Consider the following 14,195-nt stretch of genomic DNA (forward strand, 5'->3'; position numbering starts at 1 on the left):
TTCCCCATTACTGCTCAGACTGCCACAGAGTGAGAGGGGAATATTTTTCACTTCCAGTTTCACAAGGATATAGACAGACCAACTTGAGTGTTGCCTTAATGTCACTGGAGAAAAGATTGTTGCCCATTTTTGAGTAATGCATTTCTGGATAATGCAGCAAATAAAAGTGGAATTACTCATTACATGTAACAACACTTGAAGATCTTGTCATTTAACCTGTCTTTTAAGTTCCCACATCTTGATCTTTCTGATTATCTGGCATCTGGTCTATTATCTGAGAAGAATGCAGTAACAAATGCAAGGCTCAAACAGGAATGAGACAACAATTCTGAATCACCCAGCACATTTTTCAGAGGCCACGGGTGCACAGGTCTGCTGAAAGGATGACAATGTTGAGAGATAAAAGCAGTTAGAGAGGGATCATGAGGGTGTTGTTTTCGCTTTAGACTGGAAAGAACAAATCGCTATTCAGCTGAGAACTTTTGCTCGCTCACCACCCACACTGAGAAAGAGAATGATAAACTGAGGGAGTGAGAGTGAAAGGGATGGAGAGAGAGCCGATCTCGACTGAAGACTCTTAACAGCTTTGCCTGTGGCAGTGTTTCATCTTTTTCCTTTGAAAGTGACTTAGAAGAGCTCAACTTCCTCTATAGCCTTCTACCACTGCCAAAAAAAAAATGCCCTTGGGAATGACCCATCATGCTACTGATGTTTTGTCCCACTCACTGTTAGAGAATCAAAACCCCAAAAGATGTACCATCTCAGTTCTGAAAGCAAATAAACATCTCCTCGACATCTCCATTTGGTGTTCTCCAAAGTGCTCTGTGGCTCCACCCTTTTTGACATGGTAATCTTTTTCGATTCATTTCTTCTGTACAGTCTGTGGAGGTTAGACGCAAGTAAAAACATGAACACACTGGAAAACCAATTTATAGCAGAAACTCTAATGGAAAGCGACAGTGGCACCCTTTTTTTTTCATGTTTAATACTGTAAAACTGGATGTTCAGGATGTTCGCAAACACCCTGCGAGTAAATCTTCATTCTGGGTGACTAAATGATGTCTAATATTACCCAATGGATAATAAATTCTTAGATTTTACTCACCAATGTGTGAGTTGGAAGGCAGCTCAGATATATTTTCACTCGCCGAACACACTGACTGAGCGCTTCAGAGTTTCACTCTCCATAAAGCGATCGGTGCTATTTTTCAGTACATCTGAATGAATGTGCAGCCCACCTGTGTTTGTGTATTTGGCGTATCGTAAACTCTAGAGTGAAGGCACACAACTCGCCGTCACTTTCTCTCACTCGCACAAAGTAAGAGTTCGAACAGTTCGAACGAACACAACCTAATTAATATTCATGAATCCAGCAGCTTGTTAATCCTTGGTGTGTTTTATGTTGTTCTTATTAGTAGAATTTGTATAATAATAATAATAAATATATAATAATTATTATCGTTTAATAAAAATAAATTTTAAGTTTAATTATAAAGCCACATGTCCACGATTAAATTACTCAAACAACGAACAAATTATACAGCAAGCAAAGAACATTTACATTATCAAAGAATATCACTGAATTCAGTCTAGCGTGATTGTAAGCACTCTAAAAAAGCTATAAGCTATAATCAGTGATGTTGTCTGCAGTGTATGATGAATTAATCTCTTACATCACAGGTACATCTGCACTTTGTCGATTCTGATGAGAGATCTCGCCAAAGTACACTGACCAAAACTTTTGCGTATCAGCGATGTTAATATTTAGTAAAACCCTCTTAAATAATATAAATAATAAAGAAAGAATTTGTGAACTAAAATCACAAAAGCACAAATATATATTGATTCGCATATACATCTTCATTTCTATGTTAATCTATAAGGGTTTGGGCTGTTTAATATTAGGATTTTGTCAAAAATCCCACACCATGGCCCCTACCTGCAACATCAAGCCCCACCCCCAGCACCCCCCAAATAAAATATGTTCCCTCAGCTTTGCCACATCCAGTTCTACGTTCAGTTAAAATGACTAATTTGCATTTACACATGGTTACCAAGTTTTAATACTAATTACTAAACTTCTATTATTAAATAATACTTAATTATCATATTATAATGCTTGACTGACTGATGTTAACACCGTGTCTACACCGGATGCAACAAAGCGACCGTTGAAAATCATTTGAAATTTATGTCAATACATCATAAACAGAACACAGCAGCAGTTTTCTGTTGGGGATTTCACAGGCTCACCAAAATTGGACAATAAAAGATTGGAAATACGTTGCATGGCCTGATGAGTCTCGATTTCTGCTGCGACATTCAGATGGTAGGGTCAAAATTTGGCGTAAAGATCATGAAAGCATGGATCCATCCTGCCTTGTCTCAATGGTTCAGGCTGCTGGTGGTTTAATGGTGTGGGGGATATTTTCTTGGCACACTTTGGACCCCTTAGTACCAACTGGGCATTGTTTAAACGCCACAGCCTACCTGAGTATTGTTGCTGACCACGTCCATCCCTTTATGACTACAGTGTACCCATCTTCTGATGGCTACTTGCAGCAGGATAATGCACCATGTCACAAAGCTCAAATCATCTCAGACTGGTTTCTTGAACATGACGATGAGTTCACTTTACTCAAATGGCCTCCACAGTCACCAGATCTCAATCCAATAGAGTAGCTTTGGAATGTGGTGGAACGGGAGATTTGCATCATGGATCTGCAGCCGACAAATCTGCAGCAACTGTGTGATGCTATCATGTCAATATGGACCAAAATCTCTGAGGAATGTTTCCAACACCTTGTTGAATCTATGCCATGAAGAATTAAGGCAGTTCTGAAGGCAAAAGGGGGTCCATCCCGGTACTAGCAAGGTGTACCTAATAAAATGTACACTTTAACAAGTAATCTGAACGGCCTATATATGTACAAGATTTTAAACGAGCCCTCACTAACTGAGTTTAATGCCACATTTATGTTAGAATGCATCTCATTCGTTTCTGTTGGGGTTGCTTCGGGCTCGTCATGGGGTGCACGGTCCGGAGCGCTGTATGACTGATGCATCCGTTCAATTTAAATTTACTCCAAATATACGAACTTACCTGTTTTAAATAATTTATATTTAAAGTGTTCGTTTATGTCCAATATTTAGTGTTAAACTGTTGGTCTTTAAATGAAATATATTATTGATTTTCACCATTGACTGATTTTGCAGAACATTTAGACTGATAACTTCTGTGTGCAAATGTGACAAATTGGTCACAGGACGCGCGGTATGACAGTTGTGTCCGACTATATATGAACTAGCTGTTTTAAATATAGTATTTTTATATTTAATGCTAGTTTATCAGTATGTTTGAAAGTATATATTTTTTTATTATTGGTGATTCCATAGGCTCACTCTCGCACACCTGCGTGGTTTAAAACACCAAATAGTTATGCTATGACAAGAACAAAGAGTTTCTTGCTCTACCCATGCACGATAATATCGTGTATGGTCAATCTCATGGGCTGACGAAATGACAATATGGAAAATGACCAAATCGCCCAACACTAGTTGTGATGCCTCAAGCGTGTGACGGAAATGTTATACCTTTTAACATACTGTGATGCCTTATGTCGGCGGCGGCGGCAACAACAATACTACAACGAGAATAAAAGGTACGCCTCCTTTCTTTGTGTGAACATTTGGGCGGCATTATGCAAATCTGTCCACATAGTGACGTAGAGATGTGGGGGCGTGTTAGAACAAGCCGTTTCAGGGGGGCGTGGATGAGTCTCAACTTTTATAAAGAATATCTCTTTGGATTTGAGACTTTAGTCTTTGCAACTTTACAGATCTTGTTTATTCACTAAGAGCTTGTAACACTCAAAAGATAAAGGAAAAATTTAAATTGCATCATATGACCCCTTTAACATTTTAAGGAGATCTTTTGGTACGAAATACTACTTTTGCAATAATTATGATTTATTAATGACTTTAAAAAAAATCCAATATTTTTATTATTTATATTACATACAATTAGTGTAGTATTTAAGGTTAAAATATAGGTTTTAAATTCCAACGCAAAGAGGGAAATTAGAGTCCTTTTGTGGTCAGAAAAAAAAAAAAATCCTTTTCATTTGTAATGCCATGGCTTACCCACTATAGGTACCTGTATGGCTCTTTACTAAACTGTATCTAGAATATTGCAGGTCATACCTGCATACTTATTTTTAAGTTTTTCATTTGAAGAAATATTTAGACATGATTAAACAGTAGATTTTTAAAAGTGAAATTTCAAATGTTAATACTTGCATCCTTTTTTTAATGATACATAAAGAAGTATACATAATGAATGTAAGCAAATACTGAATTTAACCCTAAGTTTAAAATGGTGCTAAAAAAGGCATTCAACTGCATTCAACAAAAGATTTTTATCAGTTTTTATGTAAATACACAGTATATATATATATCAGTATATTTATGATATATATATATATATATATAGTATTTCAGTTTGGCGAGTAAACAGTAAACTGAAACAGTAAATAAAGAGTAAAAAGTTAAATTGCCAAGGTGTCCTTAGAGGGTTGAACCGCTTTTTGGCGGGAACTAGGGAGGTATTTAGTTCTAGGAACTCCATTTGGGGCAACTAATTTAGCTCCTTATTCAGAGTAGAATCTAAAACAGTTCTATAAAAACTACCAGTGATGTAAGTGTACGCTGATTGGCCAAATGCATACAGGCTACCTGGCATGTTTAAAAAGCCATGTAAAATTATTTACTGCATGAACATGGAAAACAGCAATAACAACATTTAGCTACCTGCTGTCTGCAGCGCTGTGTTCTTTTCTCAGCCTCAATGATATGTAACACTGCAAGTTGTCATAGGACATTTAGTCAGGGTTTCATGCTCTTTTAAAATCGCATAAATTGTGTGTTTACATTCCATCTCTGTTATCACAAAACCCACGACACACAACAAAAACAGCTCCGATCATGGCATCCTCCTTTCTCCTATTGTTGACGTTTGTAAATGCCGCAAATAAAGACGATGCTGTCTGCCACTTCAGATTTCCTGCTACCGGTGCGAATGCAACCAGAGAAACGACCCGAGTGGGAAATTACTGCTCTAGGAACCATCATGCTGGCTAGTTCCTAGAACTATGCGTTGTGGAAGCCCCTTATCAGGGCCTTTAAGAGCTACTACGGCCTTCATCCACCACCAAAGAAAAAAAGACCCTTGGGACAGACCCATCATGCTATTAGCAAGTCACTGTTAGAGAATCAGAACCCCAAAAGATGTACCATCTTGGTTTTGGGAACAGCAAATAAACACCTCGAAAAACTGCTAGATAAAAACTGTGTGGGAACCAATGAAGATCAAGCAATCTGCAATCTACATACTCTCATAACTAGAAGAGACAGTTACTGCCCCTAATCTGCCACTTTATTGTTTGTGTTCAGAACCCCACTGAGCCATTTAATACAACTGTACTGGCAGCTTGTTAATCCCTGAACCCAGTCTAGACTTAGCAGGCTCTTCAGCATATGGCCCCTGCATATGTTGCCCCGTTCCTCTCTCCTGGCCTCAGTCTCTATGGCCATGCTTCAGGGCCTTCTAATTAAATATAAACAGATATATGGTCTCCTTGCAGCCATTTCTCCGGTTAGCATTCTACTGGACCAAATGCTCAGTGCAATTTAAGCAGAATGCTGACCACAAAGGCTAACAGCTTTTAAGAGATGGCCAAAATCTTTAATGCATCAGACAGACTGGATATAAAAGCTGAGTATGTCGCAGCAGTAGGATGTGAGATGGAATATTAAAGACGGATGCTTCTGACATCCGATGCAGCTCAACTGCTGTCATAGTTATACTGCGGGGTGACGCATGCTCCTCCATGTTCATTTAACAAACTAGGGCTACATCTCCCTAATGGTGCCCTCCAGACAGATTTGATGGGAGGGGCTGTGGTCCAGACATCTGCATGATGCTGTGACCTCTCTTTTGGAGGAAGTGTGTTGCATAGCACTGTTAACTGTCTAACGGCCATTAGAGCTGCCAGACATTTCATAGCTAACAATCCCAAGAAGGAACCTGCCTTGCAAAAATGGACATTATTAGTTGGATGCTTTTGACAGAATTTTACCAGACAAACAATGAGCTCAAAATCCATTTTTATTATGCTATATTTGGGCTCTTCAGCTACTTTTATTGACAAATTAGGTGAACAGCAATTACAGGGCCAAGCGCACCAGTGGCAAAAAAAGTATATATTTCATCTGGACGTAGAATTTTAGCATTTGACCAAAGAGGTGCAGAGACACAGTCTTGCCATCAAATTTATCAATTTGTTATAATAAATAATTCGTATAACAACTGAAGTGAAATGGCTTGACGCAATAGATACAGCATTTTATGGCAAAATTCAATATGACTGACTGAGCATTATTGGTTTAACAACCCAAGAAATATGAATTTAGGTCAAAATTTTCAAAAGACAAGACACTAACAGCATTCATACTCAAATGAATCAGACAGAAAAAATAATTTGTAATCAGTGTACCAGATTTCACAACATTCCCCAAAATGGTAATAAGCCATTTTTTATCATTTTATGCACATTTTGGGATATCATTAAAAATACTGGATAGAATCACTGAAATGCAATTAAAAAAAAAAAAAAAAATCTCTGCACTATATGCACCTACATGATGTCCAGAGCATTGTGCTACCATTGCTCTGACAACTAAAATCAATGCTGAAATCCAATTTGAAATCAAACCAACCCTCATTTATTTTAATACATATTCTTGTAAATGATTGTGCATAAGTTTTCTTAATTTTAGATTCTCAGAAGGTCTGTTTTATCCAGCAGACATATACAAAAATCTTATTTTCCATGCACAAGCCACACTATTCATTCTTATAAATGTCATGCCCTTTATGCAAGAAACGGAGGCTAAAGTGTCGCCCAGATGCGTGTCTCTGAGATCACAAACATGCTCTGCGTAGAGAAGGATCTGCTTAGACTCAAACCAACCCGCCCCTTATGTGTCAGCAGGCGTCTTGTGTAAAATTAAGCAAAATGACTACTGTGCACACCACTGTAAATGCTACACCAGTCTAATATCTGAAGACAGACTCGCTTCTGATCACAGGGTGTGTTAAGTATCGGTTTTCAGATCAGATTTGCCATCTGTTAAACTGGGAGGTCTCCGAGAAATGAATGAAAGTGGCATTAAAAAGTCAACATTTAATCCACAACAAAATACTTTCACATACTAAACGCTGATTTAACTGCAAACTGTTTTAGGGATATTGTGAACTTAAATTCATTGCTAGATAACATGAATACTAAAACACTGTTGTGCAGAAGTCAATCGTTTTGTTTTGGCAACAACAAAAAAAATAACTACTAACAAGTTCTGCTTTTAGAATGCCAACACTGACTCATGACCACAAACTGCAACATAATGTATTGATGACTTTAAATGATTTTAAGTACCTACACAAAGGATTTTAAAAGATTCACCATAAACTGCTTCCACTAAGCAAGTAGGGAGTCTGTCTTGGTTTTCAGGAATTAGACAGGCTGGGGTCTGTAAAGGGGGTGTGTTGGTGTTAGTGACAGGTTTGTCTCTGTCATGTGCATGTCTCAGCAAGTCAAGAACCATTTTAAACGCAGCCTACATTTTACTTTCTTTGAAAAGGGGTCAAAGATTCATACATCCACTCATCTCTGACAGAGACATGTCACTGACCACACACAGAGCCGAGCACCCACTCATTCACTGCAATCTAGTGGAACACTGAGTTTCATCTCAAGCACACAATGCAGCTTCTCATTTTGCTTTTATGTAACCTGCTGGTAAAACTGCTGACATATATTCTAAATAGCACTTGTGTGTGAAACTCATGTTGATTATCTCTTAATAACAGTATTATATTAAAACAAAGAGACTAAGCTATTAAAACCTAACAGACTATGACAGCGACGCTCCCAACACCCTGCCAAAAGCTTCATGCAAACCATATATAAAAACTTCACCTCTAAATGATTGAATGAAAGCTGTACATGACACAAACAAAACCATCAATAATTTCACATTACAGTATAAACCTTATTTAGAGTAGAGGACATTTAAATTACATGAATGACAACGAGGCTGTGATCAGCACAGGCCGATCAAAGCATTGTACTGCTTTGTACTTGTGTGTCAATCAAAAACAATGCAATTATTGAACAGACTGTACATCTATACCTAACAGTTTCATATGGTGAAAAATCTAATATGGCATCTACATGACAAAAATATGGCTCAGTAAAATCAGATGAGCTTTTTAAAAAGTTTGACTCAAGCCTCTCACAGCACTATGACTAAATCTGAAACCTCGAAAGTCTCAAGGACAAGGAAATAGTTTAAAGAACACATATATATAACCAGAATTTAACTCTAACAACCAATAAAACAATTGGAAAAAAGATTTACTACCTTTTATTTTTAGAAGCCAAAGGTCCAAACTCTTTCTGAGATTCATAAGAGGCATAGTCGTGTGAAGAGAAACAACTAATAATCATCTTTTGGAGTGGCTTGATTTGTAATGCCATTACTCATTATGTAATATAATCCTAATTATGTATTTGTGTAAAATGACATTGGGAGTGGACACACATTTCAAGTGCAGGTTTGTCGTCCCATCCCATATTCACCATAGCAACCAGAGCTTCCGCCAAACTTGGCATTACTCACTGACATACAAACTAAACTGAACTAAAAGCTAAATAAATAAATGACAATAACATAAAACGGCTCTGAAAGCTCTCTGAAGGATTTCTGCAGGGTTCAAACGCCCCTGATGCCCTTACCTTCGATGGCAATGACGTGCTCTCGGATCTGATTCTGCAGCAGCGGATCCTCCACGCGCTCCAGCAGCTCGTAGATCGAGTAGATGTTCGGATGGACGGACTCGAACCTCTGAATCTCAGCTCTGATCGCGGCTGAGTTCGCCAGGTGTTGCTGGTAATTCATGTTTGCAATATGATCTCTTCCAATGGAACCCGACAGGCAATTATCTAAAGAGTGTTTGCAGATGATTTAGGGATACTGATATGCTGCACACACGTAAACACAGGAGGGAGTTCAGATGTCCACATGAGGTCTGTGGTCAGCTCCAACGATTTTGTTCAAAACAAAAACCTACAAATGTTCCCAAATGTACACTGGGTATATATGCAATAACAGATGACTGAAAAACTTGTTAAAACATTAAAGATTAAGTATGAAATCACTTACTGCGAGACTATAATCTAACGCTTTGATGTCAGTGCATGTGATATTTGAGTAACGTAAGTTATATGTGTATTACAAAAGAAGTCCAGACGCTGAAGGGAGATCTGCAGCTGTCCGGATCTGAAATCCCGGGACACAGTCATATGCCCCATATCCTCATAACTACAGCATAAAAACACAGAAGCCCATGCATCGTCATTACGGACTATAACAGGCAAGAGAAGGCCATGTCAGGTCTACAGTCCGAGGCGAGAAGAGTCCACATGGTTCATACACATTGCCCAGTTTCAGTGACAAAAAGGGGCGAGACGAAGAGGAGTCATTCAAATTCAAACTCGGTGAGAAACTAGTTCGCACAAACGAGCTGGACACGGTATGTCTGCTGTGTTCCAAGCACAGTCAACTCGCTCTCTGCTGTTGTTCACTTCGGCTCATGCTGACATTACAGCCGCTGAGCTACTTTCTGCGGGCTCGATGCGAAACCACAAAACCATTGATGTACGTCAACCTCAACGAGATACCATCGCCGGGGAGCTGTTCGGGTATCAGTCTTGTTTTATCCGCAAAGATGTGTGTATTCCCTTTCCTCCCGCACTGAGGTCCGTCCCGTCTGTATCCTCTCAAACATCATTGCGCCTGCTCCTTCCTTTGGACGTTTCCTACTGGAAAAACGTCGGAGCTTAGGAGCCGTCGTCCAGGTCGTAGCTGCGCTAGTACTGCGCAGTCTGTTGTTATCAAAACGCATACAGGTCGCCACATACTGGATGGGGGCGCTGTAGGGCGTACTTATCTTACTTTAAACACATGGTGTCCGATTAGTGGGCCCTGTGTAAACCAATGGAATGAATTGCTGGTCTCAGGTCTGTGACACACTCACATTTGGGTTTAGGACTGGTTGTAGGGCCAGTACTGATTACCAGGGCCCCAAAGGAAGAGAGGGCCCTTGAAAAGTCTGGAATATATTTTATTTTACCTGGATATTTTCAAAGGGGGGGTCGGGGGGGGGTCGGGTTGGGGGTTGGCATGCTGGCCCATCAGGACTGCCTATGCATAGGGCCCGGGATCTTGTGCAACGCCCCTGCACTCACAGATATGACCTCAGAGTCTTACGATAACGTGGGCGTGAGCTAACCCATGTACCCAATAAATGTTAAACATGTGCAGGTTTTACTGGTGAACTGACAGTCAGACTAGGAGCAGAAAAAGATCTGTGCATTGTGCATTTCATTTTCTTGTAACACATTTAGCATATGCATATGTACATATTCAAGTGTGTGTGTATGTGTGTGTGTTCACTTATGCAAAACACAATTTTACATGCAACGGTTGATTTTGTATAAATATTATTTACATTTCATATATATGCGACCCTGGACCACAAAACCAGTCATAAGTTTCAATTTTCTGAATAAATAAGCTTTCCACTGATGTATGGTTTGTTAGGATAGGACAATATTTGCCTGAGATACAACAACTTGAAAATCTGGAATCTCAGGGAGCAAAAAAAAATCAATATACTGCAAAAATCACCTTTAAAGTTATCTAAATGAGATTCTTAGCAGTGCATATTACTAATCAAATATTAAGTTTTGACATATTTACGGTAGGGAATTTACAAAATATCTTCATGGAACATGATCTTAACTTAATATCCTAATGATTTTTGGCATTAAAAGAATTTTGACCAATATAATGTATTGTTGGTTATTGCACCAAATATTCCCCTGCTACTTATGACTGGTTTTGTGGTCCAGGGTCACATATGTGTACTAAATCAACTATTCTATTTAAAATTGTGTTTTGAAAATTTTATTTAATAATTTAATATCCAATGACAGGCAAAGCAGAGTCCCATTAAAAGAGATTCATATAAAGGTAAAATTATTCTATGAATTATATACAGGCATATGAATACATCTTTAACTGGCCATATTATAATATATAACATAATAGCAACACTATGAATTCTAACTGAAATTATTTAACTCAATTTCTAGTATAGGTTTTAATGATTAGTGAAGATGTCTAAAGTGTACATCTAACTCGTGGATTTACTGAATATTAATCCCATTAAATATAGCAATTATTAAATCGAAAATAATAACTGTAAGTAATAACATGCCACTAAGTGCCTTTTGTCTGGGCATCTTACCACAATGCTCTGATTTTACCCTTTCAAAATAAAAACTATATTTTTTAATCCACACATCTGAAACATTTATGTGTCCACAAATCTCTTATTAACAGATAGACACAAAAACCTTTGATATTCAGCATAATACAGTATCATAGATACTGATAGCCAAGCCATTCATTAAATATGTTGGTGGGGTACTTTACTTTAAAACCTTTAACATCTTTGTAACAAATAAATGAACAAATACCATCATAGTGGCTCCCCTGAAGAAAAATAAACATGTTCGATGCCATCTGTATCTAATTCTGATAAAGTACACTGTTGCAAAATGTCTTGCACAGCTGAAATCCATTAGCCTCCATTTTACTCAATGGCCTCTTCTATCCTAAGTCCATCCACCAGCAGGGAATGAACTATTCCGTTTCGCTTCCTTCCACTACTTGATGCTTTAATGCAGCATTCATGGTTCTCCACTGCAAAGTGTGTCTCGCTTCCATTTTCTGTAAACTCCCCCTGCACAAAGGAAATCAATATAAACACAGGCCTATAACTAAACAAGCACAAGTCTTGGGAAAGATGTGATATGAAAAAGATGGTGTTAAGTTTTTCCACAGTGGCCACACAATTACACCATTAGCCGACTTGACTCAGACTTAAATAAACAATGGACCAAAGTGGGATCTTTCATACACTCAAAGGCATGTGTTAGACTGAAATGCAGTATTAAAGGGATACTCCACCCCAAAATGAAAATTTTGTCATTAATCACTTACCCCCATGTCGTTCCAAACCCGTAAAAGCTCTGTTCATCTTTGGAACACAATTTAAGATATTTTTGATGAAAACCTGGAGGCTTGAGACTGTCCCATAGACTGCCGAATAAATAACAATGTCAAGGTCCAGAAATGGTATGAATGTTGTTGTCAGAATACTCCATCTGCCATCAGACATGCAATCTGGGTTATATGAAGCGACGGGAACACTTTTTGTAAGGGAAGAAAACAAAAATAACAACTTTATTCAATAATTTCTTTGTCAACGGTCTCCTCTGTGTCTGTCCATATCACACTATGCTGTCTAGCCTTGTGGATGCCACAGAAGAGCATACACAGCATAGGGTGATATGGAGAGACACAGAGGAGACCGTTGACAAAGGAATTATTGAATAAAGTTGTTATTTTTCTTCGCTTACAAAAAGTGTTTCCGTCGTTTCATATAACCCAGATTGCACGTCTGATGACGTCCAGGTTTTCATCCAAAATATCTTAAATTGTGTTCTGAAGATGAACGGAGCTTTTACGGGTTTGGAACGACATGGGGGTTAGAAATTAATGACAAAATTTTTATTTTGGGGTGGAGTATCCCTTTAAAGTTACTTACCATAGTCTCCATTTTCTGTCCATTGCACCATACATCCATAGTGTCTTTCTCTAGTGAAACAGGAAAAAGTATATAGTTTGCTAATAGTTTAACTGTCTAATGTCTGCATGAGAACAGGCCAAATCAAACAAGCAAAATTTTCTGTTCTTTTAGTTAAGCAACACGCACTAATTTAGTCCAGATGTTTTCACACTTTTTGATGCCCCGGACCCCCACATGATGATCCATCCCCTTGAGAGGACATCCCTTCCTAAAATATAATGGCAGATGCATTTTCATAAAAAAGTAAACCGTTGAATAAGTTTACTTTTACAAATTTTTCTGCTGACCCCGGACGTTAATTGGAAGTCATTTTCATCTTACAGTGTGGTTGGACAATATAATATACAAAGCATATTCTTTTTACATCATAAATCAAGGGGTATGTTTTCATAGTGTCTCTTACCTAGAACTATCCTGTAATCAGCACCACCCAGTTTCAGCACCCATGTTTTGGACATTTTTGTTCGGTTGTCCAAAAAAGTTTGGAGGCTTTTTCCGTTGATTTCCAGTGTGTACTCATAGGAAAACCCAGTGATCGCCTCAATAGATATGGTTGCTTTTGTATCTGTACTCCCAACAGGGAATGTTTCTTTGCCCACCAGTTTGAACATCCAATCCCTCCTCAACACCTCTTAAAAAGTGGATAGGACTTAATATAATTATTTTATATGATCTTATTCATATAATATCTGGCCTCTACATAGTATCAGATATTATCTTATTTTATTATCTTAATTATAATAACATAAGATACATATTTCACCTTATCTTAATATCATTACCTTATCTTATTATTGTCTTAATATCAAATTCATGGTAAAATAAAAAGATTACACAAATACATTAATATTAATAGAAACTTGAAATATAAAACTTTGTATATGAAGTAGGCCACAGCCTATGATTTAATGATTACATATGCCTACATATGTAAAAAATATAAGACAACTGAACTATATAATCTAATCTAACATAATGACAAATAAAATAAATACATTCTAATCGGGAAAATACTGACTACTTCTCACCTTCCCATTAATGTAAATGACCCGTTTCCCTGTTGTTGTTCCATGTTCAAACTCAATTCGGTAAATGCCATCACTTAGCGACACGTCCCACGCTCCCACAATGTCTCCGGACATGGTGCGTTAAGATCCACACTGTCCAACCGATCTATACTATTTTTAATTGTCTGTAATGTTTTAGCTTCCGCTTGATCATAGTAGTAGTCCTCATTTATGCGCAACTGCTGATTAAATCTCTGTATATTAGTAAGGCTGCCATCCTATGCTCGCTCAGCAACGAGTGCATTAGTGTAAGAGGCTTAACTTATCAAGGCAGTTGAGTGTTTGAG

General features: G+C 38.0%; 2 protein-coding genes across 5 annotated transcripts in view; both read right to left on the reverse strand.

Moving 5' to 3' along the window:
* Nucleotides 1-10,016, reverse strand: part of LOC109105236 (arf-GAP with GTPase, ANK repeat and PH domain-containing protein 1-like) — a 174,114-nt gene extending 164,098 nt beyond the window's left edge. For 2 of the 4 annotated variants that reach the window (XM_042725658.1, XM_042725656.1), the window contains exon 1: nt 8,859-10,016. In XM_042725658.1, coding sequence (XP_042581592.1) covers nt 8,859-9,021 — 163 coding nt within the window. In that variant the 5' untranslated portion in view covers nt 9,022-10,016. The remainder of the gene's footprint in view (nt 1-8,858) is intronic. The other 2 variants (XM_042725657.1, XM_042725659.1) reach the window with 2 other exon arrangements.
* A 1,320-nt stretch (nt 10,017-11,336) lies between these two features.
* LOC109055196 (fas apoptotic inhibitory molecule 1-like) lies at nt 11,337-14,128 on the reverse strand. Its single transcript, XM_042725663.1, has 3 exons — nt 13,245-14,128; nt 12,800-12,849; nt 11,337-11,932 (listed from the first exon to the last, which is right to left on the reverse strand). The coding sequence occupies exons 1-3, from the start codon at nt 13,450-13,452 to the stop codon at nt 11,783-11,785; spliced, it is 408 nt and encodes a 135-aa protein (XP_042581597.1). The 5' UTR covers nt 13,453-14,128; the 3' UTR covers nt 11,337-11,782.
* Nucleotides 14,129-14,195: the final 67 nt, after the last annotated feature.

This window comes from Cyprinus carpio, chromosome B6 (assembly GCF_018340385.1).
Source record: "Cyprinus carpio isolate SPL01 chromosome B6, ASM1834038v1, whole genome shotgun sequence".
NCBI lineage: Eukaryota > Metazoa > Chordata > Actinopteri > Cypriniformes > Cyprinidae > Cyprinus > Cyprinus carpio.